The sequence below is a fragment of the Cyclopterus lumpus genome, chromosome 19 (assembly GCF_009769545.1).
Source record: "Cyclopterus lumpus isolate fCycLum1 chromosome 19, fCycLum1.pri, whole genome shotgun sequence".
NCBI lineage: Eukaryota > Metazoa > Chordata > Actinopteri > Perciformes > Cyclopteridae > Cyclopterus > Cyclopterus lumpus.
This window is the reverse complement of record NC_046984.1, coordinates 3,952,161-3,975,706: the sequence shown is the minus strand read 5'-3', so window position 1 is coordinate 3,975,706 and position 23,546 is coordinate 3,952,161. Positions and strand designations below refer to the sequence as shown.

Sequence of the window (23,546 nt, the reverse complement as noted above, 5' to 3'; positions counted from 1 at the left end):
TGGATCTTTTTTTCTTTAATCTTTTTTTTATATAATACAAATCTATGAACAATAGTCCCAAATCCACCACTTTTACATTGGATGACACCACTTGGGTTAAAAAAAAAAAGAAGAAAGATGGACCTTATGAAACATAACTCCAACAGCTCAAGAAGGCAGTTGAAGGTTGGTGGGTTCAACCTGAAGCAGTCGAAACATCTCAGGCAGGTGGAGGACAGGAGACGAGGGGCAAGGTCACCCTGGATTACTCAGCCAGTCAGATTACTGGCCCTGATTTAAAGATGCAGTGTGTTACCAGACCTGCACCGACGGAGGGGCGGAGTCTGAGACCAAAGTATTTGTTTAGTCAGTGATACTCAGCTACAGAGACAACCATTCTAATTCAAAATGAAAAGACATTGATTAACAATGGGATGTTTTGTTGTGCTTTTAACTGAAATAAAGTGGCAGAGAGGATAAAAAAAAATTAAAAAAAATAAAAATAGACAAATAGAGCTTGTTTATAAAAAGTTGAGTGTGGCAAGAAAACCTAAATGAAATACATCAGAAGCGACCGTGAAAATGAATGTAATTGTTAAAATGATCCTCATCTATGGCTGGAAAGTGGCCATGGTTTGTAACAGACATGAGCGAACGACCTCCTCTCCGTCTATTTATGACACGAAATCTTTTGTGGGTCGCAGAATCCACAAGCGCATATCAAAAAAACACACACAGTAATCTGAATCTTTTTAAAAGAGACCCTTTGGCCGGTTCATTTTAGACCATTCAAGACCTTTACGATTCGTAAAACATCTTCTTTGTGACCGTGGTCCCTCCCATGACGCTCCTCTGAACCACTTCCTTGGTGACCTGACGGGTCACCATGCCGCTGGTCTCTGTGTGCTGCGTGGTCATCATCGTGCCATCTGTTACAAAAGAGCCCTTGGTATTAATGTGTGAATGTATAGTATTTATGATAGAAGTGGTACTGAAGCCTAATCTGTACCTGAGAAGAAGGGGTCGTGGATCATGGTGTGGGAGACGTTGGTCCGCGTGTTGACCTCTGCTGGCGACTGGAAAACCTCCCTACTCGACATCGCTTGGCTGTTGTACTGAGACAAAGTGCCTACGCGGAGAGAGACATGAGATGAATACTTTGAATATTGTCAGATAAATGATCACAAAGATATTGACCTAACTTCTGCAGCAACTTGCTATTTAAATTCATGGTTCCCAGAGGATGAACCTTCGAGTTTTGCTGCAGCAGTTTTATTGCAGAAATTGAACATAATCGCCATAATTCTCTTTAAATCAGCTTATGAACACCAGAAACTCTCGAACTTAGAATGAGCTCATCATGTCCACAAAGAGAACATGGCCTCTTCACGGAGTCTACTGTGTCCACACACTGTCCCTTTAAGTACCATGTGCGGGTCACTTCGGCAGTTATTTTGCATAGGACATTAAAAATCTGCTGCAAATATTGATCCCCAAGGTGTTTTCTCTGGTGCTAAAAATTCCAACTACTTTGACATTTATGAGAAGATGAACACTTTCCATTTTCAACCCTCTACAAGTTCTGCTCGTGCGCTCCTGTGCTTGGGATGTCCCATAGTTTAAACAAGTCTTGTTTTAGGCCCCTGTGGTCTTTCCTCTAGTGCCATCGTGAGGACACGGTTTGCAAACACAGTTAAAGTCGTATTGTGAGGGAGTTTTTGGATTCTTTTGTATCAAACGCTTCATCGGTAGGATTCATCTTACTGCCGTCCTGAGACTCGATGGTGATGATGCCCTCCCTCTCAGGACCGAAGCCCTGTGTGGTTCGAGCCTGAACTTTGAACTTGTAGGGAACGTTCTCAGTCAGGTTCGGTACGGTCAGACTGGTCTCGGCGCTGTCCCCGTTCACCTCGAAGGAACGTACGTCTCCTGGGGGAAACCAGAAACACAGGTCGGACAATGCAGAAACCAACTATGCAAAACATACATTGTTTCCTTCTAAAAGAGGCCTTACCTCCACCGTGCAGCTGTTCACAGGTGACTATATATCCCAGGATGTCTCCGTTGGGTTTACGGGGCTGCTCCCAGCTGAGCTGCAGGGATTCTGGGCTCAGTGCAGTGAAGACCAGGGGGCCCGGGGCACTGGGAGTGCTCAGAGTAAACGGCGAGCCTTACGGTGAAAGACGAAACAAGAGAACAGAATAAAAAGAGAGACACTGGAGATCTGAAACGACATCAAAACATTGTGTCGAGACGTTTGTGAGCCAAATAAAACCACAGAATCAGTACCTGGCATCGGGCTCAGGGGACTCTTAGGGTCCACAGCGGACTCGATGGTGATGACCCCCTCTCTCTCTGGACCCCAGCCCTTCTGGCTCTGAGCCTTCACCTTAAACAGGTAGGAGTGGTTGGGCAGAAGGTCCTCGATGATCACAGAGTTCTCGGCCGGGTTTGTCACATTAATACGCTTCCCCTCGCCTACAGGAGAGGACAGAGGCTGTTTAGCATCGGCATTAAACACTCCAAAAATATATATTTATAAAAAGATTTAAATGAAGTTTATTCATTATATCCTAAAAGTTCTATATTACTGAAACGATGAAAAACCAAATGGTCCTTGCGTTTACCTCCATTGAGCAGCTGGTAGAGAACACAGTAGCCCAGGATGTCTTTGTCACAGCGGGGCTCCTGCCAGCTGACCTTCAGGGCGGTGGGGCCGAGAGCAGAAAACACCAGTCGGCTGGGGGTGTCTGGTACACCCGGAGACAGTGGAGAATCTGATGGGTGACACGGACCAACCAGAGTAAGAATACTGTTGGACATGATCACTATGAAATATGGTCTATCTCTGTTCAGACTCTGAATACAAGGGGTGAAATGTATAGATTGAGCCTATTCATACAAATTGCACGTTGCAATACTTCTGGCTTTTTTTTCTTTTTTCGCCTGTTTTAAGATTAAATCTGGGTATACTTTGGCCCAGGCCAGAGTATACAGCTGCCGTTGTATGTGATCAAAGACACATACAACGGCAGCTGAGATCTTTACGGAGGAGATCAGAGAGGGAGACAAAGTATGAGACCAACACAGAGGTGGGAACAAAGGTACAACAATTACAACAAGGTACAAAAATGTATTTCAGACTCAAGGTCCAGGGAGGACTTTGAGTCTGAACGACAGATGAAAGATGAACGAGGAGGGCGGTTGCATTAGGCGTCACAGCCAGCCAACACATCCACTGCTTTCATGCTTGTGTGCCACGGACTCACCCTGGAGCACCCTGTCCAGATTGTATAGGGCGTCATTGACGTCTGACGACTGGTTCCTGGCACTCGAGCCTGTCGACATGTTGTAGCTGAACTGGCTCTGAGAGCTGCTCTGCGTCCCAGTGTAGCCGAACCCACCTGATGGCGCGTTGAGCAGGGGAGGGGGCAAAGGGTGGAGGGTGGAGGGCGGAGGGGAGAAGCGGCACAGAAGACCAAAGGAAGGGGCCCAGTAGGAGGGAGAGGTGGGCAGGTTCAGGAGTGAAGTGGAGAAAGAGGTCAAATAAAACAAATAGAGGAGGGTTGAGACAGTGGGAGGGAGGGAGGGAGGGAGAAACAGCGATAGTTAGCATAGCTCCTGCAAAGTCCGTGTGGATAAGCCTGCTGAGCAGCCAACAGCCCCGACCCCGCTAACAGATGTCCAAGCCGTCGGCCTCATGCGCCTGCAGTTTAGCTTCTCAAATATTGCACATGGGAGTAACATCTCTCTTCGACCAGAGAGACACGGGTCATCTAACGTTTACTTTGGACTAAGTTCAAACGCCTCGCTCAGGTCCGACGCTTACCTAGATCTGGGAACATGCTTGGAACGTCTCCCATGACGATAGAGTCTCGGATGTTTTCGTCTGCGTAACCCCGGATCTCTGAGCGCTTTCTCATGATGACCTCCGATGTGTGTACCCCTCCTTCGATCATCTCGGTTCTGCGAGAGCCTCCTGCAAGAAACGGAGACGATTCAAAGGTCAATCTCGATCTTTGGTCCACGTTTTCTTTTTCCTCAACGCCATCGCTGCCGTCCTTCCTACCTGATCCCGACATGTAGGTGGTGGTTGTGTCGGTGAGAAAAGAGGAGCTGCCTGCCCCTCTGTAGTTTGAGTTCAGGGTGGACATTGGAGAGGACGATGTAGACAAGTTGCGGGTCCCTGATCCCCCCGGGAAGAGGAAGTTCTGGTCCCATTTCCCATTCATCGTGTAATCTGCTAAACACCAAAATATGAGCCAGAAGTGTCAACAGATGGAAAACAGGCAATTTAGCAGTTAGCATTCGAGCATCGTGACACTGATTGGAACAAAACAGGGACATTGATGCCAAGCACCCAAAACCAGAGTCTACAGAGGAAGCACCAGCAGCTCCGGTCCTACTTGTGCCACTCATGGAAACAGCAGCAACATTTTAGAGTGGCAGATGTGTGCCGTCTACAGGCAAGGAAAGTAGCTTCTGGATTGCTGTCATGGCATGTTGCCACCTGCAGCCAATGAGTGTTACAAATGCCGTTTCTTTTTTCTTTTTGCAGCTGCTGAACTGTTTTCGGCTCGTCGATTTAGTAGAATTGGCACTATTTCTCCACATAATTCAAACGTCACCGATGGTTAGGGAGGAAAAGTCATTTAAATTTCATGACTAAGTGTCTATAGCCACGTTAGCGACTCTAACTATATTCTATCAGCATGCCCATGTTCCTCATATTAGCATGTTAGTGAGCTAAAGTTACCAATTTAGCTTGAACACAGTGCGGGCTGATGGTAATGTCTTTAGTCTGAGCCAAGCTGTACCACATTTAATGTTTGACTGGATGAGTTTGACCTGCTGATGGCGCTAAAGTTAGGAGATCGCCATGGATGCCATGGATATCTGTATGGATACAATTGGAGAGGTTTTAACCTTCTTAGCATGTAGGACATGTCTTCATCCACAGATCTAAACAGTTGCTGCTATTACTGCATGAGGATGTTTTTACAAACCAGTTTCAAATGTTGCTGTGCATCACACAATTTATATGAATATAGCTGCAAGGAAAAACAATTAACAGCCGCGAGGAAAGGCGCCATCATTGAAACTGCGCTGCAGTGATGAGACTGTATTTGAGTAAGAAGCCGTTATCTCCATACAGCCGCACAGCAACTAAGCCTTCACACACACCCAACAAGATGCCTACAGATCACTACCTCCCCAGTGGGATGGAGAGAGGACAGACAGAGAGGCCTGGAAAAGCTTGCCCCGCCTCCCCCTCCCCCCTCCCAGACATCAACTGGAGGTGGGGCAGTTGATGCCAGTGCTCCTCTCTGGGTAGGTGGGGATAGATGTCAGCCGGTGGCAAGGGGGACGAGTACTGAAGCCCGAAATTGAAATGATTAGACAAATATTGATATTTCTGCCAGGATCAAATCACGAAAAGGCAGAGAAAAACGCTGGTTGGCTTGCTGGGCAACTGACTGGCCGTGCATCATAGCTGGCATGCTAGCTGGCTGTGTCTATCTCTGACTCTGATGGAATGGTCTTCACCTGGCAGGGGCGTTTTGGCGTAGCCGGGGTGGGGGGCCTCGTCTGAGCTCGTCTCTGTGTCTGTGCTGAGCCGACTGGAGATGACGTCCAACCACGACACCTTACGGAGATCCAGTTTGGACCCCACCAACTTGACATATTTCCAGCCTTGTGTTCGCGGTCATATGGGAGAAGCAAGCAGGCGGAGGATAGATTTGTGGCGGAGAAATGTCAAGGGTTGGCTTTACTGTACATTACTTTACAAGAAAAAGCTACCAAACACATGAATGGGATTGCATGATACACTATGGTAGTATATATGTTGATTTATGCCACAGAATGCCAACCTGTCTTTGCATTAACTTCCAGAGAAAAGAGCACAATAAAATGGCTGCAGAAAGCGGAGAATGACGGCAGCAGATTTGACGAGGGAATGCCTCATGGTCTGCAATCGTAAAGCACTGCTTTCTGGGGATATATTGGAAGCACATTTTGTTGCCTGGGGGCCCGCCATATAACGTGAGAATGAGGTTGACCCTGAGAAGAATATTAATGTCACAGAGAAAATACTGAAAGAGCCAGAAATCCTGAGGTTTTAAAAAAGGAGTCTCACAAGCTGGGCCATTTCCGACAGCACAGCTGTGACCAACATTTCCTTCCCTCTCCTTCTGACAAAGCAATGGCGCCACAGCGCATACTGCATGAGCATGTGGACACTTGGCTACAAGACCTAACCAAGATGCCGGAGAGCACGTAGAATGTGGATTGAAACAATTGGATCCATTTAGTCTGACATCCATCTTTCCAGAGCAAACAAACATCGAGCATTAGAACAATGAGTTTACACCGTCAGCTGTTATAAGTAGCTTGTGGTTTTGGCTCTGGGTACCCACCATCACCAGAGACGCTGGGTGTCTTGGAGCCTGTGGGGGACTTTAGCACCTCATTGCTGTACATCAGGTAGCTGTCATACTCGTCTCCGGCCTCTGCATCCACAATAGGGATATCTGGAATGATGGGAACTGCAGGAGCAGAAAGAAAAGAAAATGAACTAGGGAACTACAGATCGACTGGAAGTGTTCCAGAGGTGTGTTTGCTCGTTCCTGACTTACTGGACATGGGTCTGGTAGGCTGTGATGCCAGGTTGATGGTGGCATTTCTGAAGGGGCCCCAGCCTATGCTGTTCATGGCACGGACCTTGTACTGGTAGGTCTGAGCGCTTTGGAGGTTCTCGATCAACAGCATCCGCTTCTTGGGGTTATCGATCTTTACTTTCTTCGCAGCGCCCACCGGCTCTGTGAGGAGAGCATTGCGAGATGGTGAAAATGACATCACACAAACATCTGTGCAGCGTTTCCTCTTTTTTTCCGGTCGGACTCTTACTCAGTACGTCATCAATGGGTGTGTAAATGACCTCGTAAGCCGTAATGTTGCCATTGGTCTCTGCAGGCTCTCCCCAGCTGACCTGAGTGACAGTCGGACTGATGACATTAAAGGCCAGACGTCCAGGTTCACCAGGCGCTGGAGGAAAAATGGAACAGGGAGCAATTTTAAGGTTAAATGTAGCCTCGCTGTAACGGAAGTGGTTACGAAGAGGAGTTTCACTCGTCACTGAATTAAAACAGGTTGCAGCACACAAACTAGTTCTCATGTAGAGACAACTTGTTACTAAATATTACCACGGGGTAAGTGGCAGGTGTAACTTTTGTATGTAACAGTATGTATAAAGGATTGGCAGTTCACTTTAATTTGATATTTGTTTCCCAAAAGTGGTAATTTGTGAAACTTATGCTAGTACTGATTGTGATGCATTGACTTCATGTCTACATAGTCAGCACTACAGACACGAGTTTCCAAGCAACTGATTTAGACATTACCAATGTCTTTCCAACAGTAGCTTTAATAATGAGACACTACAGGTGTTTAAATATGCATAAGAAGCATTGTCTTATTAGACATGTTCTAATTTGCAGAAATTTCCAGAACAGAAATCTCCACATTGGATAAAGGCAGGTTCAAAATATTTAACCTGGCTTTCATTTTGTTTTATACAGAGGGAATTTTGAATATCTTTTTGTATCACTCCATTATTAAACAGTCATAACAAAAATGTGTTGCCATGTTTTTTGTAATAAAACATGGCAACAACAGGCTATGAATGATATATTACCAAATTCCTCAGTAAAAACCTTCAGAATATAGATAGAAATTAAACTTGAAAGTTTGTTGTTTGAAATTTAGAGTGCCTTCAAAGATATGTTTTGTCAAATTCCATACATTTTGAAGGCACGACAGGTGAATAGGGTAAACATCTTTAACTAAAAGATAGCAACATGAAACTAGCAGTTCACTGAAGGGTCAGTAATTACCATCCTCAAGAGTTTGGCACGTAACCATGTCTGTATCTTGGCCATCTCCCATTGTGTTGTAGCTGCACACTTTCATTTCGTAGTCACAAAAGGGGTACAGGTTGGTCAACTCAGCTTGAGGAGTCTTCACATCTAAGATCTGGGCATTTTTCTCTGGGTCGCCATAGATCCAATACTTTACCTAAAACAAACAAGGAAAGATAAGATTCAGCATTTGAGGAATAAAGTGCCAATTGTGAATGATGGTTGTAAACCCAAGTGGAAGCTTCTCAACATGTGGATTTGATTTGATTTGTACCTTGTACCCCATGGGGTTACCAGATGCCGGGTCCCAGTTGAGGCGGATGTTTCTGGGTCCAGTTGCTTTGGCCTTAAGGTTTGTTGGGGCGAGAAGGCGCCCGCCAGGGGACATGGTTTTCGGGTTTACGAAGCCCATCTGCTGCATCTGGGCAATCTCTGGAGATTTGCGATATGCCGAAAGTGGAAGTAGTGACAGGATGAATGAAACATTTATTAGACACAGTACCTCTTCTTTAGAATGTTCCCCTCTCTCGTCAAATGAAATCTGAAACACCACAATGCCAGAAACATAACACATTGCCATGTTTTTGCAACGAATGAGTCCGCTTCTTACCTCCTCCATCAACAACATTGACAAGGGTGGTCTTCCTGTCTCCGATAGTAGCATTGCTACTTGGGTCAAACAGCTCCAGTTGGATGGTCTCTGGCTGGATTGGGCCAGGGTGGGCCCATGGGTCGATCACAATGTTCTTCTCCGTCTCTCCAGGACTAAACTTCAGAGGGCCGGACAATTCAAAGCGCTGGGCCTTCTTGGTGCGCCATTTCACTGTGGCGGGGCTGTCCTGGTTGCGAGTGCGGACCACTGGGATGGTGTAGGTTGGGTCAGATGTGCCGAAGTTCTGGGCGCCCTTTTTAAACATCATCACACTGGGCTCTGGGTAAAACAAGATAATGTGAAGGAAGAGAGGAAATCTTAGCAATCGATGCTTTGGGTTGGAACCAAGGTACGCAGCGGTGATGTAAAGCCTCTTGCGTTTTTTTCACCTGGCTGGTCTGTGATAGTGACAGTAGTTCTTGGGTAGCGTCCCAACTTGGCGCCCTGCCGCGGGTTGCTGAGATCCATGACAAACTGCTTGACCTGTTTGTCTTCCAGGAGGCCATCTTTCTCGCTCAGCTCCAGCAGACGAACAGGCACCATTTTCTGGGTCTCATCAGGATTATAGGTCAGGTCTCCTTCCATAGCCACGTAGTCCTGAAATACACAACAAGAACAGATGAGGAATACAGTCCTACTTATCACAAACTGGTTTCAGCCCTTTCCCTTCACACATGCCAACTATAGATCGCAAGCCCAAATGTTCTTGTAGTTATGAGGATACCACGCTAGATGTAGGGCAGTACATCGGCTCACCTTCTTATCCTTGGCTGTAAGGTCCCGTGTGCGGTAGGTGACCTGTGTGCGTCCATCTTCTATGATCTCTCTGCTGATTGGGATGTTGGCCACTCCGTCCTGCCTGCTGTAGGTGTAGGCCGGCTGGAGGAACGAGAAGACACTGGTGGCTGGGAAAGTGGATGAGCAGACTCCATTAGACTATGCACTTCTTCTGACACGCAAAGCTTCAAATTGGATTTTCTACGAAGTCGCTCTCTCACCATGCTCTTTGATGATGGTGATGTTGACCAGACGTTTTCCAATCTCAGCGATGCCCAGTGGCACATCCATGGCCTCCACCAGCAGCTGCTTCTTGTCATCGTCTTCATCCTTGACAAAGAGCGGCACGTGGACGTCTACCGACTCCACACCTTCATTGAACTCTATGGCTCCTGCAGCCTCTGCAGAGTGAAGAGCAGATGGGACAACGAGATTTATCACAAGATTCCTAACAAAGGCTATTCCGTTGAGATCGTGAATCGTTTCACTTAACTTCGCCACAAACTGAACATTTACATTTTTTATTTCATCCCCACACGGAAATAGTGAACAATCACCTCGGTCTGTGGCCACAGTGTAGTAGCCGGGCACCACTTTGAGATTATTTACGTTTCCAGACTGGACATTTTTCTCGGTGAGTTTGACGATATCGGGGTAGCTGCTGCGAGGAGCAGGTAGGACGGTGTCCATGATGGCGTAGTCCTGCCTGAAGAGCACAGGAGGTGGGGGGGGGCAGAGAAGTTAGACATGCATCCTTCAGAAGACACTAATCTCTGGTGATGTTCTGTAATGTATCAATCAGAATGTTACCTTTTTCCGGCATTTCTCTGCATTCTGCAAGAACCAAAAACAGGTGTTGATGAGTGCAAGAACATACATTTAAGTTCCATTTTTGTTTTTGGTTACGTGAATATAAAGGATACCGTTTCTCACAATTACGACTGCATTCGGTTGAAGTAGTTAATTGATGCAGTACATTCCTCAGTGCTATATTGACAGAGAAAGTTACCAGCTGCAAAATCTGTTGTTCTTCCTGCATCTAGCCCCATTGTTTGACGTTATAGTGACGTAGTTGGATGTAAGGAAGCTACATGCTTGAATTTCTCTGGGTATTCATGTGCCGGATCCCAATCGCCACACTCACGGAGGGTTTAGGGCTGTCCCAGTGTCAAATCATTGAGTGTTTGAGGGCTCTTTCACAGACTAGTTAAGCCCTTTATGAACCCTTTCCGTAAATCTGTATTTCTGGAGAATTTACCCAAGGGAATTACCCACAATTCATAGCAATGTGATGTTAAACCTAGGGTTACCGGTTGGAGCATGGAGACGTTAAAAAAAAGATAAACAAAGAGGACACGTCCCTGTGCAATTGACATTTACTCAAAAACATTAGGATGGAACATCAAAACAAATGAAATCAGAGGAATGGAAGCAGATATTAAAGATGTATTCATCAAACATTTAATTTAGTCATTAAAGCTGTTTTGACAAAAACAAGTGAATACATTATTTGAAATTACGAGCCAAATCAGGGAGTAAAAAGTTATTTATTTCTACGTTGTCACGATAACGTGATATGTTGCAGCAAAGTGCTGTCCCATTACACCATTTCAAGCCCTTACAGTCGCTCACACTCAACCATTTAGCAGGTGACGTCAGTAAGTCCCTGAGCATCCTGATACATGTAGCCACTGCTCTTCGAGCAGGAGAGCTCAGCTGTCTCTCCCAATATAGCTCACAGTGGGGATTTTATTGCTTCAGTCAACTACATTTACCCTCCTCCACATAAAATGGTTTCTTTTGAAAGGAACATACTGTTTGTAACTAGACACGTAGTTTCACACATACCTGAAAGAGGTTTTCTGCACCTTCTGGGCTCCTGGGATCTGCTTGTACACCTCATTTAGCTGGACAAAAAAATAAATGAAGTACTCAGTAACCCAGTCATCATTCATACACTCATGAAACCTAGAGACAAACGAAAACACACTCACATTATCGGCAACTTCCTTGCGGAGCTGTTCGGCATCTCTGGATTCGGGACGAGACAGATTCTCAGAGAACACCCTGTTTAGCCGGAGAGACATCGGGAACTGGACTACAAGGCGGGAGAGGAACCATGAAAACAATCATTTTAAAATCCAGCATCATCCTTGCTCCTAACATCTTTCATTCCACACGCAGCAGGTACATTCATAGCTTCTGAGCACTCACTGGTCTCTTTGGGGTTGGGCTTTATCAGAGCCTGGGGGTGATTGGGCGATCGGTGAACGTTATCTGTGACCTTCCAGCGAACCACATCTGTTCCTTTGGGTGGGCCGGTCCTCACCATTGGTGTGTCCAGATGGTCTGAGGTGAGCAGAGACTGGCGGAGCAAATACTCATCTTCCTTGAAGCCAACCATGCGACCTGGAGAGAACGCAACATAAGAATGACTTGTTATTCAACGTGGGCCCAGACGGGAGGATAAAGTGTCACGAGTGAGTCCTACCTCTCCGGCAGCAAGGCAGCAGGGCAAGACAGCTCTGTGGCAAGAGAAGAAGGCGTTACTTCCACTGAGAACGTCATGAATGCTCATCATCGATGGGTGTAAATGTGAGTGTTTATACCTGGAAGCAGGTTTTGCAGCAGGCGCAGTATTTCCAGCAGCAGAGCAGCAGAAGAGCCAGCAGCAACAAGAGGAACAAGAGGAGTGGGAGCAGCCACAGGAAGCTGGCGGGGGGGCAATCTGAAGGTGGGGCACAAAGAGTCTGATCACAAAGAGTCTGATCACAAAGAGTCTGATCACACAGAGCGATGCCGGCACATCACTCCTGTTCTGAACTCCTTGTGCGGGCTTCCAGCTCGACTGCTTTTTAAGGCAGTTTCAGTGTTTTCAGGCAGCGAGCAGTTGCTGCCGCTATTCCCTTCCAGTGGTGTGTCGCTAAGTGTATAGTTTGGGTGTTAATTGTACAGGTTTTAAGATATTTATCCTTCACCACCAATACAATGGACCGTACACGTCCCTGTACTGACACCTTTGCACTGCAGGGACTTTTTTTTTTTAAAGCCCCCGAACACATGGTTTCACATGTTGGATATTTATCTATACCGTAAACATCCATACCTTAATGAGCCACAATCAAAGTGACAAAGAAAACTAAGCTACATGTCTATTGAGAGTTTAACAGAGTTGAATGTTGAACAGAAATAACCCCAGCATTCTGTGTCCATGTAAGACTCTATTGCTCGTGGTAAGACGGTGGAGTGGAAGTATTGAGATCTACTTTGAGCAATAAAGCTCATTTCAGAGAAAACACCTTCCAAAGCACAACATGACAACGGTCAAGTGTTTTGATGAATGACGCATCAGCTGCTGAAAGGAGAGCCAAGAGTATAATGTGAAACATGCAGCTCACCTTTCTTTTTGAGCACCTGGACCTCCAGGTCGTTATCTCCGGGATCTTTGGGGTTTTCGACAGTGTAGTAGTACGTACAGTCGTCATCCTCGTCGCGGAAACTGCACGAATCAAGAACTTTCTCCTCTGAAAACACACAACACACAACACACAACCTTGAAGCCGATGATGTGCACAGTGTGGTGGATAACTTGACATTCAATTAAAAAAAGAACTCGGGGTACCTTCTTTGAGCTCATCCACCAAGATAATTTTGAAGGAGCACTTGTCACATTCCTCTTTCTCTTTCTTTTCTCCTGTCTTCCAGGCCTGACACTGGACGCAAGACCTCGTCCCCTCGCACGCGCCCAACTGGGCCTAGACACGACACACACACACACACACACACACACACACACACACACACACACACACACAGACACACACACACACACACACACACGGATTAAAAGAAGGCCAAAAGCACATCGAGAAATAGCGTTGGAGCCAACGTTCAGTCGTTACATTACATCCACTCACCTGGAAATTGGGCTCACAGGTTGCAGTCTTTGTCATATCAGAGCTGTAACACGCACAGCGGCCGCAGACACATTTCCCTCGCCCGTTGCAGAGCCCCTAGTGCAGATAAAGACACGGTCAGGCTCCTGAAGGTGACGTGATGATACCATCCACTCACACAAACGGTTGGCTCTACTCACGCCCTTGCTGTCCAGACAGGTCTGGTTGCTCTTGGGACACTCGCAGGCATTGCCCGTCCAGCCTTTGGTGCACACACACCGACCCATGATACAAGAGCCGCGGTCTGAGGGGAGAAGGAAGAAGGAGATGTGACTGTAGTGCCAGCGGTAAGTGGCGTGTGGGCAAATGTGGGTTGCATACGGAAAGAATAAATAAGACAAATACATGTGTTATTATTATTATGATTGTTTGTATGTTTTTTAAGGAATTAATTATTGTGATTATTATTGTTTTAATTAATATTTTTTTCCAATTATATTTCTCATTTATTTAGTGTATTCTTTTTTCTTCTTTTTTCTTTGGAAAAGAAGCAAGGAATGCATTGTTATCATTAACATGATGCTTTACAATAAAAGCCTTTGAAAGATAACTTGATATCAAGTTATTATAATGTGTCACTAGCTGATCCGTTTAAAACTAAACGGGGGGGGAAAGGGAACGAGCTGTCACAAGAGAGTCCTTAGATCCTCTCAACACGAACAAAAGGATCTTGTGGTGTTTAAAGTCATTTCTTTGCCACTTGTGGGCAGCAGAAACAAGTCATACGTTCACTTCTGAAACCAATCCCATGCCCTTGAGGTTAAGAAACAGAACACACATAGTGGCGGTGAAAGTGACACCATACACAGACATCACCAGGTAAACAAACTCAACCAAGTCGTACCATTGCAGAGGAAGCCGCCATATCTTTGACATTGGGTCTTGTCGTACTGACAGTATTGACCCTCAAACTGATCCGGGTTGTTGCACAGACAGGTTCCACACTCCAGGCACTCCCCATTGCCTGAACATGGTTCCTTTATTCCCGAGCCCATACATTGGTTCTTGTCCTGAGCTGAAGAACTTGCTGAGCAGTTACAGAAGGTACTCAACCTGAAGGAGGTGCAGAGACAAAGACCTCATTGAACCCCAAAGGCCTGGAACAGTCCCTCAGGGCAATATTATTTGGAAAAAATGATTGGTAAAGTCTCACCAGCCATCATGGCAGTGACACCTCCCACACACAAGGTCTCCGTTGCCATAGCACTTGTCTGCATTAGGGATGGCCGTCTGGAGGGAAAGGGAAAAGACGCTGGGATGAGTCCGCTGTACAAACCGGTGCGTAAGTGGCTTTCCCCCCAAGTTTTTGTGTGCATCGGTGTCAATGTGTGTATCTACCTTCTCACAGGGGCAGGTTGGACACAAAACCGAGGCATTAACTTTGACGGCAGTGCTGAAGGTTGTAGGTTTGACTCTCATTGTTCCCATTTTGTGGTCCGGATCCATCTGACAGACAGGTTGCCCATCGATCGTTCGCTGGGCTTTGAGTCGCATCTTGAACTTGCCCTGGTGAACACACACACACACACACACACACACACACAAACAATTTTCAAGCTTTTAGCTGTCTGAGTCTTAGCACTCACATAGTTAGATCAACAAGTTAGGAAAAAATTGGACTATTGTGACTCAAATTAAAGAGCCTGTAAAAACTGACTAATTTAAGTCAATCATTTGTTTAATCGGGCAACATTTTGTATGAACTCATTATTCATTTGACGGCTGTATTGTATAGATATAGACAATAATTTCAATGTTTTTGGCGACAAAATATCTAGATTTGAGGGAAAATATGATTGCATTTTCTAGATTTCTCCAAATCGATCACTATTTGAGTACAGTTGTACCAAATAATGTTGACATATTTAGTTGAGTGAGAAGAATGAATAATACAATCTACATTTCAGATTACAATGCCAGCAAGACCTTGCTAATATATGTATATTTGGATGTTTTCGTTCTTTCTTTCTTTTTAGCCCCAAAGCCACAAATTGACCAGTGCATAAAAAAACAATGTCTTTGGCATCAAAAAAGAATGAATATATTGGATGTCAGCACAAAATATTAATCTAATTAAGGACTATCAGCTTAAAACAATTGGTCTTCTAACTCTACAGTCGTTTCTTGCATCTCTTCTTACTATTGCGCCAGGCTTGAAGTCAAAGGCCCCGTATTGTGCAAGGCTTCCATTGGTGTGAAAGAACTCTGCCTCAAAAGCCTTGGGTCTGTCCTCTGCGCGGATGCTCATCTTACTTCGGATGCTCTGTGAGGACAAATTAAAACATCAGCAAGCCATTTGACTCGATTGTCTACGTAGTTGCCAGCAACTGCAAAAAGCCACGAAAAAAACGTCCTCTTCCGACAGACAAGTCAGAGGAGGTGACGTTTTACCTCGAAGGCAGTCCTCATGAGTGTCAGCATGTTCTTTGAGTCTTCTTCCAGCCGACCGATTTCCGCAATGGGGAAGTACGTTTGGAGTTTCTAAACAGAGAATCACGCAGGACACAAAAATGAACCGATGGACCTCAACTCTGACATCAAACCCGCCCCCCGTGTTTCAATGAAAGCCCGACCGACCTCGTAAAACGAGTAGGAGTGGTTGGTGACAGCGAAGATGGGGATGATGTTGTGTTTGGCTAGCAGGCGGACCAGTGTGGGTATTGAAGGGTAATCCTGGTCTACATCCTTTGTGTATTTGCCTTGTGGGTCGAGGTGGCAGGCCTCATCGTTGCGCGCCATGATTCCCGCCAGCACGTTGGCGCCGTCGGACTCGTAGTGGAAGGCTGACTCGGTGGAGAAAACCAGGAGATGCGTGCTGCTGCTACGCCAGCCGATCTTGTCCTACAGTAAGAATAGCAATAAAACGTGAGCGGAAGAAACAGTGGTTAGTAGAGAGATTAAAAAAAGAGATGCAACCCTTGCTGAGCAGAAGCCATTGTGGCCAAAAGTGCAGGCTGCAGCTTGTGATGGATGTTCATTTATATTTAAAAGTCTGGCCAACAGAGAATGAATTGCTATTAAGAACTATTGTTTGCCACCCAGAGCAACATTCTTACTAACCACACAAACTGCAGCCTGCAGTATGGCATCAAAGCCTCCTTCAGGAGCATCCAGGTTGCCAGATATTTTCTCCTTCTGGAGCTTCCGGATGAAGGAATCTGTGTTGTTCATCAACGGGATGACGTTTTGGAAAGAGAACGGCGGGTCGCTGTTGGGCCACGGCTGTTTAAGTCTGAGAAGGTGGAAGGAGGAAGAACAAAAAAGGAGCGAGAAAAGAGGGAAATGGCATTTATGTTGATCTGCGGTATGGATGTGCTCGACTGCATTCAACGTGTTCATGTGACGCTTACTTGGCTTGTCTCATGTCCGTCTGGGGGTCGGTCACTTTGTCCACAAACTTTCCAAACCCGATGGTGGGATCATCTGACAGGTCGTTCACCAACTTAGCTACAGGAAAATACATTCACCGTCAGCATTGCCGCGACAACTCACTCACAACAAGTCACCAATACAAAGACGCTCACCCAGCTGCGAGCCCATCTTCTTCAAGTTGTCCAAATCGTCCTCCATGGAGTTGGAGAAGTCCATCAGAATATAAAGGTCCAGGGGGCCTTTGGTGGGAGCGAACACCTCCACATTCATCTGCTTCTGCTCTCCTGGCAGAAAGCTCATGACCATCTTCTGTGGAGACACCTGAGACTTCTGAAGATTCATGTTGATGGCTTGCTTCTGAGCAGCGAGACGGGAGAAAAAAGCACAAAGTGGGGGAGGGTCACGGCTTCATACGTTGGGATTGAAAGCAACCGCATGCATTTAAGACGTGAGAGTGATTGGGAGAGAAATGACAGCGACGAAGACTTACGGTTTCTAACGACAGGGTGCTCTGAGCTCGGAGTATGTCTTCTCGCCTGCAGCCGTGGGCTAATATGTTTTCGAACAGGTCACAGCGAGGGCCATTAAAGTTCTGAGCAAACGGGAAGTTTGATCAGTGAGTTCTGACATCACCGCATATAACAATCCCGTTTGTTTTATGCAAAATGAAGATGAATTTTGGGCTTTGAATATGACAGAAAAACTGTTGTTTTGTGCTCTCACCTCATTAGTGCAGTAGGCACAGCCGACCTCCGTCTGCAGGCATTCTGAACAGGTCTTGGCCCTGGCAGCGAAGCAGTGGTTCGCTGTGTGTGTGTGTGTGTGTGTGTGTGGGGGGGGGGGGGGGGACAACAATGTGAGAATCACCATACACACATCAGTCTACAACGGAGCTTTATTAACTTTAAGGCTGCATGTATTATCATCATTATTGATGATTATGTATTATATTACATCATAACATTGTATTATATTTGGGATCAATCAATTATTTTGTCCAGAAGTTAGTGACAAAACCCATTAGCGATCTCCCCTGAGGTCAAGGTGAAGTCTACGTTTCACAGAACCTGCTCTGATAAACGACTTCAACTAATCCTTCACGACCCGCTTCCTGCAAAGCGCCCTCTTAGCTTTGACTCTCTAAAACAAAAACAATAAGAATGAGGTGGGCGATCGATCCTGTTCAGGCACCTGCTCGGATATAAATCACTTCTGGCTGTGACTCACCTTCAGCATCACAGCAGGTCAACAAGACGGCGAGGAGCCCGAGCCCCACGGAGAGATGCAGCGTCCATCTCCCCATCTCCTTCCTGCCAACGCAAACACAAACACACACATTCACATTTGCACATGTGTACAGCTAAAGCCCACTGGTACAGAGAGGAGGGGGGTGGGGGGGTAAAAAATACCTTTCTCCCCATGTCATATCTTTGCAGACTAAAGGTGTAACTTGAACCACCGGTCCAGCCCCGGAGAAAGTGAACAGGCCCAAACACTCCCCCTTTACCTCCCACACCTTCTTCTGTACGCTCAGAAAATAACACACTTTCCCCCGTCAATAATATGAGAATTATATTCTCAAATGCATAAATATTCCTTTTAAACCATATATATACATATATAACTTGCTTTGAAAACTGTTCAACATCACCGTCTGTCAATAACCGTCTGTTCGCACCAGATCTTTTTTTTGAAATGTAAAATATGACCGTGCTCTCTATGATTTAAGTGCTAACACTTTTTTTTTTTAAATACAGTTTATTATTTGGTGCCCCATCTGCTATAGCTCATTACAGATTGAGCCCGACTCTAAAGAGCCTGTTGAGACATGATGAAAAAATAAATATGGACAGGAAGAGACCAATGCACGGACATATTCATGGCGGCATGCTGTGTCGACTCTCCACAATAAAACCACGTCAGAATGTTGTGTTGGAATGTCGCAAAGCAATCTGATAAACAGGGAGCTGCCAAAAAAAAGAAGAAAAAGAGATCTCCACCACGGACAGAAGGTGGAGAGCGAACAGACGGCACGATGTGGCATGACATGTCTCAGTAATTGTCTCAGTGGGCAGACAACTGGAAAAATTATGATTTGTGCTCTGAGGATTTACAACAGCGCAGGAGGAATTTCGACTCGAGGCGAGAGAATGGTTAAAAACAGTCTGACAACACATGGGAAAGGCACCATGGCACCTCGCTGTGAGCTGACTACAGGTGTGTGTGTGTGTGTGTGTGTGTGTGTGTGTGTGTTCATGCAATGCGGTGTCAAATAAATCACTGACTGTGATGGCTTTGGGGGGTAGGGGCCCAGAACAGAGCAGAGCAGCTCCTACCCTCTGCAACTTGACCACCAGTCACGGAATAAATGAAAAATAAATGAGTGGAGAGAAAGAAAGACAAAAAGCACTTTGTAATTTTGCCCTTACTTCTCCAGACAGAAATCATAAGCACGCAGGCGTTTATAACGTGGGAGACGCAAATTACAGTAACCAAGAGACATACAATAGAACTGAGTCATTCATGATGCTTTTTTTTGTCTTTTTGATCTGACACCGAGAGTCCAGACAGAGATGGTGTCTCTCCGGACCGATCCCAGCCTTTGAAGTGATGGCTTCATTGCCGCCTCAACAAACAAAACAACACAACGTATGAATGTGCTGCTCACGTGAACACCGCTTGCTCTCCTTGTTTGTTCAGCTTTAGTTTTCTTTCACCTGTTGCTTTTGAAGACGCCATGCGGAAAGTAGTAGTACAAAAGGTCTAATCTTTCCAGAGCCTCCGGCCATGCATTTCTCAAAGCACATGGTGAGACCTACAGTCTTCACAACCAACCACCTCGACCCGAAAGAGGATCATCAGAACAGGTTTACGAGAATGAGAAGAACACATTTAAGGTGAAGGGACTTGAAAACAATGGAGTCGTTAGGAAATGTAGAGTGGACACAGAGAGATTACTGATCCAACAAACCTCTTACTGCACTCCCTCTCTCTCCCTCTCTTGTCCAGTCCAAGTCCAAGAGTCCAACAATAAATAAAGAAAAAAATGACTAATTCCTCGTTGCTTTGTTTGACCCAAGAGGTTTGGGGAAAATGCGTATCCACCTGTAGAAAAAAAAAAATGTTCTCCAAGTCCTTGTGTTCAAGTTCAAAGTTCCAAAAAGAGGAGAAGGGCTTCTTCCCGTACAGTCCGTTGAAGTCTAGTCAAATGTTGACTTACTTGTCCTTAAGCCCAGCGGAGTCGTGTGTGTGTGTGTGTGTGTCTGCAAGAGTTTTTAAGTGTGTACAGGAGAGAGATATGAGAGACAGTGAGACCCAGAGCAACCTTGTGAAAATGACTGTGTGCTGTGACTTGATCCCTCCTTTACACACACACACACAGGAGTGTGTGTGTACACACTCTCTCTCTCTTTCTCACACATACACATACACACTCTCACTCTCTCTCTCTCTCTCTCTCTCTCTCTCTCTCTCTCTCTCTCTCGCACGCACGCACACACACACACACACACACACACACACACACACACACACACACACACACACACTTTATCCAGGTGAGCGGCGGTGACGGAGAGGGTTAACTCCCTTCCTGTACCGCTATCTCTTCCCCACCCTGTTAGAAGTTAAAAAGCTCCACACCTCTGTGTGTCAAGCCTCCCCCCCCACCCCCCTCCTACTGCATTCCACCCCGACAGGAGTTCACCTGTGTGGGCTTGAGGCCGGGTTGCCAGGCCCCGCCCCCCCGGCCTTGGGAGTGGCATGCGGAGCGGAACACTGCCTGCAGGCTGTGGGAAACGACTTTGTGACTCTTGCGTTTTACACGACAGCGCGCTCGCACCGGCGGGCACGTTTTCTTCTGGTCAAATATTTGAGTTTGAACATCATGGCTGCCACATGTCGTTGCTCCCGTCTCCTTGGAAGTAAAGCCACTCACAAGGCCAGAGGGCCCGATCAGAGGCAAAGCAAAACTACTCTGCTACAAGTAAAAGTCCTGCATCTAAAAGTAATACACTTGACCTATGTGGATTATAAATATCATTGTCTAATTTACTCCTTTACACTTTAATATTCAATATTGCAGCTGGCCAATTTAAATTAGATATCCACCCGGACATCAATAAAGTATTATTGATATAATCATTTTGATTAGTATTTTGATAATATTTTATATTCTCAATCTGAATCTGGAGAGTAACTAGTAACGATGATGTGGACTAGAAGTGTAAAGTAGCAGGAAATGGAAACACTCCAAAATGTACTTACGTACAGAACTAAATGTAAATACAACTAAAGCTGCATGCTTATTGTCAGGGAACGATTGAGGTCTTGGTTAGAATGTAAGTTAGATACCTTATACACCCTTACCCTTCAAATGATCAGAATATGTTCTTAGTTCCAACTCTAAACCTTTAACATAGCCCATGTGCCCAAAATCTCAAAGTCATTTTTTGACGAGCCACATTCCTCTTAATTATACGTCTGAACAGAGCTTTGATGAATCATTTGCGATTTCCCTGAGGCATTAATAAGTGCTATTGTGAAACCTCCTTGTGGATCCATTCACAAGTGTTTTTCTGAAGATGTTCGGGAGGCGGTTTGGTCCACCATAATGCATAGAGATGAGTATCGTCTGCATAGAGACGATACTCATCTCTATGCAGACGACACACAGATGTGCATGTCTTCACCACCGCTGGTGAATTGGTTCAGTGCGTTAATTGTACAAAACGTGTGGATGATACAACATCATTGTCCAGCTCACATTATCCCTTAATTAATTAGCATTTAAGCAATTTAGCACAGACTCCTTTACCCACTGAGCACGTTATATTTTTGGTTTCAGTAAGGACCGACCTAAAAACTAAATTCCCGTTGTTTCCTCTCGGTAATCGCCTACTTTTAAATCCAGCCTTTTTCTGGAATTACCACCGTAATCTATTTTGGTTGTTGGAGAATTTCTTTGTGTTGCAACCTCGGAGGAAAGCAGTAGGAGTTCCAGATATAGGGCAAGTGTGAGCGGTTCCGTTTATTATGTGTGTGTCCAGTGGACCACACATCGGGTGTTAAAAGGTCGCACTACACCCCATCGCACACCTCATAACTGGACTCAAGAGACACTAATCTGGGACTCTAGCAGTTAACGTGACCCGGAGGAGAAAACAACCTTTTCCCCCTCTTCACTGTACATACCACACTGGGCAATCCGAACGGGGGACGTACACAGGCAAGCTCCTAGCAACCAGATCTGGTTTGACACAATGGCTGACTTCTTTCGAGGAGGAGGGGGGGGGGGGGGGGGGGGACAACCTCTGCAGAGACAACTCCCCCTCCCCCTCCCCCTCTTCTTTCTTGGCTGACACTTTGGCAGTGAGGCCAGTCTAAACAGCCCTTTCACTTGTTGAAGGAGGACCTACTTTATTATGTTTCTAGTCCGAGAAAGGGATCCTGCACTTTTCAGGCTCGATTTGAGCTTTCAGTAAACATAATGACTCCCAGCAGTTAGTACATATTCTAAATACAGTGAGTACATATTATAAATGTCTATAGTCTATTATAAATGTGGAAAAAAAGAATGAAATCTGGACCTGCACTATATAAATAATACAAAATGCATCATCATACCCAAGGAGTTTCTACCCCCAGAAAGCTAAATATGATTGAATAAACAGTAAATTACTAATTACTGTTATTATATAATATAGAGTGTAAACCTACAAAAAAGTTCCGCTCTGTAATTTCGTCTATAAAGACGTTTTTTGGTGTCCCGTCTGAAAAGCAAAAGTCGGTGTTAACTTATTTTCACACTCTTTTGTAGCATAATAAACATATATCTGAAACCTCACCAAGGAGTTCAGTTGCCTAAACAACAGGTTCTGCGCTGCACGGCGTTCTGATGGACGGTCAAAACAAGAAAAATAATTTGAACCATTTGAACCATTGTATGATGACGAGGCCACATTGTACATTGACAGCGATGCACAACGTTGAAACCAGATTGAAAGTGCGTGTTATGTTTAACCATGACTGACACTGAATCAATACTAATTCACACACACACCTCAAATGTCTGTTTGCCAGTCCTCAATTGATAAAATATTTGGTGTGAAATGGGTTCATTGAGACTATATTGATGACATGTTTCAATGGTGAATTTTATTTCATGTAAAAAGTGAAATTGAATAGGTTATTGAACACTTGACACACAGAGCTGTGGGATTACTTCACTTACTGTGAACAAGGTGCTGCTGTGGGGAACCGGACCTCGTCAGCACAAATGATGCACATGTTGTTGGCAAACCATAAGAATAAAAAAAGATACACAAAAATAAAGAAGAATTGTATACGTTTTTGGATACAGAGTGAAATCCCAAAAAGAAAGTCTCTCCTTCTACTTCCAGCCACAGTCCAGTCCGTGCCCAACTCCTCGCCCATCTACATGACAAAAAGTGCACTCTTTTTTTTTGGATCAGTGAGTTCATTCACTGGATATAATGGCGTCTTCCCCCTTTTTTCCCCCTTTCCCCCCTCCAATAAATCTGTCCCAGTGTAGAGACAACACTCGGCCTTCTTGGAGTCAGTGGGAGGGGTCCCATTGGGAGGAACGGCTTGCCCGATCTGAAACCGAGTGGTGTCTCGCTGCTGGACTTCTGTGCTCAGCACGGTTTGTCCATAACGAACACCATGTTCAAGCATAAGGTGGCTCATACGTGTACCTGGTACCAGAACACCTTAGACCATAGATCAATGATCAACTTTGTAATTGTATCATCTGATCTGCGGCTGTATGTCTTGGACACTCGGGTGAAGAGAGGAGCAGAGCTGTCCGATTGAACCATGTTCAATTCAATTCAATTCAGTTTATTTTGTATAGCCCAATATCACAAATTA

General features: G+C 45.4%; 1 protein-coding gene across 6 annotated transcripts; it reads right to left on the bottom strand.

Annotated features, from left to right (window-relative positions):
- Positions 1 to 129: 129 nt before the first annotated feature.
- On the bottom strand, positions 130 to 19,963 carry itgb4 (integrin, beta 4). Of its 6 annotated transcripts, XM_034558670.1 has the most exons (44): positions 19,876 to 19,963; positions 19,627 to 19,760; positions 17,883 to 17,965; positions 17,379 to 17,461; positions 17,146 to 17,247; positions 16,808 to 17,012; positions 16,634 to 16,730; positions 16,344 to 16,515; positions 15,861 to 16,124; positions 15,675 to 15,764; positions 15,424 to 15,546; positions 14,622 to 14,789; positions 14,437 to 14,513; positions 14,128 to 14,336; positions 13,424 to 13,527; positions 13,245 to 13,340; positions 12,950 to 13,082; positions 12,726 to 12,851; positions 11,937 to 12,055; positions 11,819 to 11,852; positions 11,542 to 11,736; positions 11,322 to 11,425; positions 11,176 to 11,234; positions 10,138 to 10,161; positions 9,885 to 10,033; positions 9,549 to 9,728; positions 9,307 to 9,455; positions 8,940 to 9,147; positions 8,509 to 8,829; positions 8,173 to 8,330; positions 7,875 to 8,055; positions 6,889 to 7,026; positions 6,618 to 6,800; positions 6,399 to 6,527; positions 5,527 to 5,673; positions 4,049 to 4,222; positions 3,809 to 3,958; positions 3,249 to 3,383; positions 2,607 to 2,756; positions 2,269 to 2,457; positions 1,994 to 2,149; positions 1,744 to 1,908; positions 989 to 1,108; positions 130 to 908 (listed from the first exon to the last, which is right to left on the bottom strand). In XM_034558670.1, exons 3-44 carry the CDS (start codon positions 17,956 to 17,958, stop codon positions 778 to 780), a joined length of 5,973 nt encoding a protein of 1,990 aa, XP_034414561.1. In that variant the 5' UTR covers positions 17,959 to 17,965; positions 19,627 to 19,760; positions 19,876 to 19,963; the 3' UTR covers positions 130 to 777. The 6 variants fall into 6 exon arrangements, with proteins under 6 accessions (XP_034414561.1, XP_034414562.1, XP_034414564.1 ...); XM_034558671.1 differs by having other exon boundaries at positions 4,049 to 4,219; positions 19,627 to 19,952; XM_034558673.1 differs by lacking the exon at positions 3,249 to 3,383 and having other exon boundaries at positions 19,627 to 19,952.
- Positions 19,964 to 23,546: the final 3,583 nt, after the last annotated feature.

Coding starts and splice junctions, on each gene's coding strand:
- itgb4 (XM_034558670.1), bottom strand. CDS start 17,958: ATGGGGAGATGGACGCTGCATCTCTCCGTGGGGCTCGGGCTCCTCGCC. Junction 17,248..17,378: donor GTGCCTACTGCACTAATGAG/GTGAGAGCACAA, acceptor CCGTTTGCTCAG/AACTTTAATGGCCCTCGCTG. Junction 13,528..14,127: donor TGGCGGCTTCCTCTGCAATG/GTACGACTTGGT, acceptor TTCTCCCCTCAG/ACCGCGGCTCTTGTATCATG.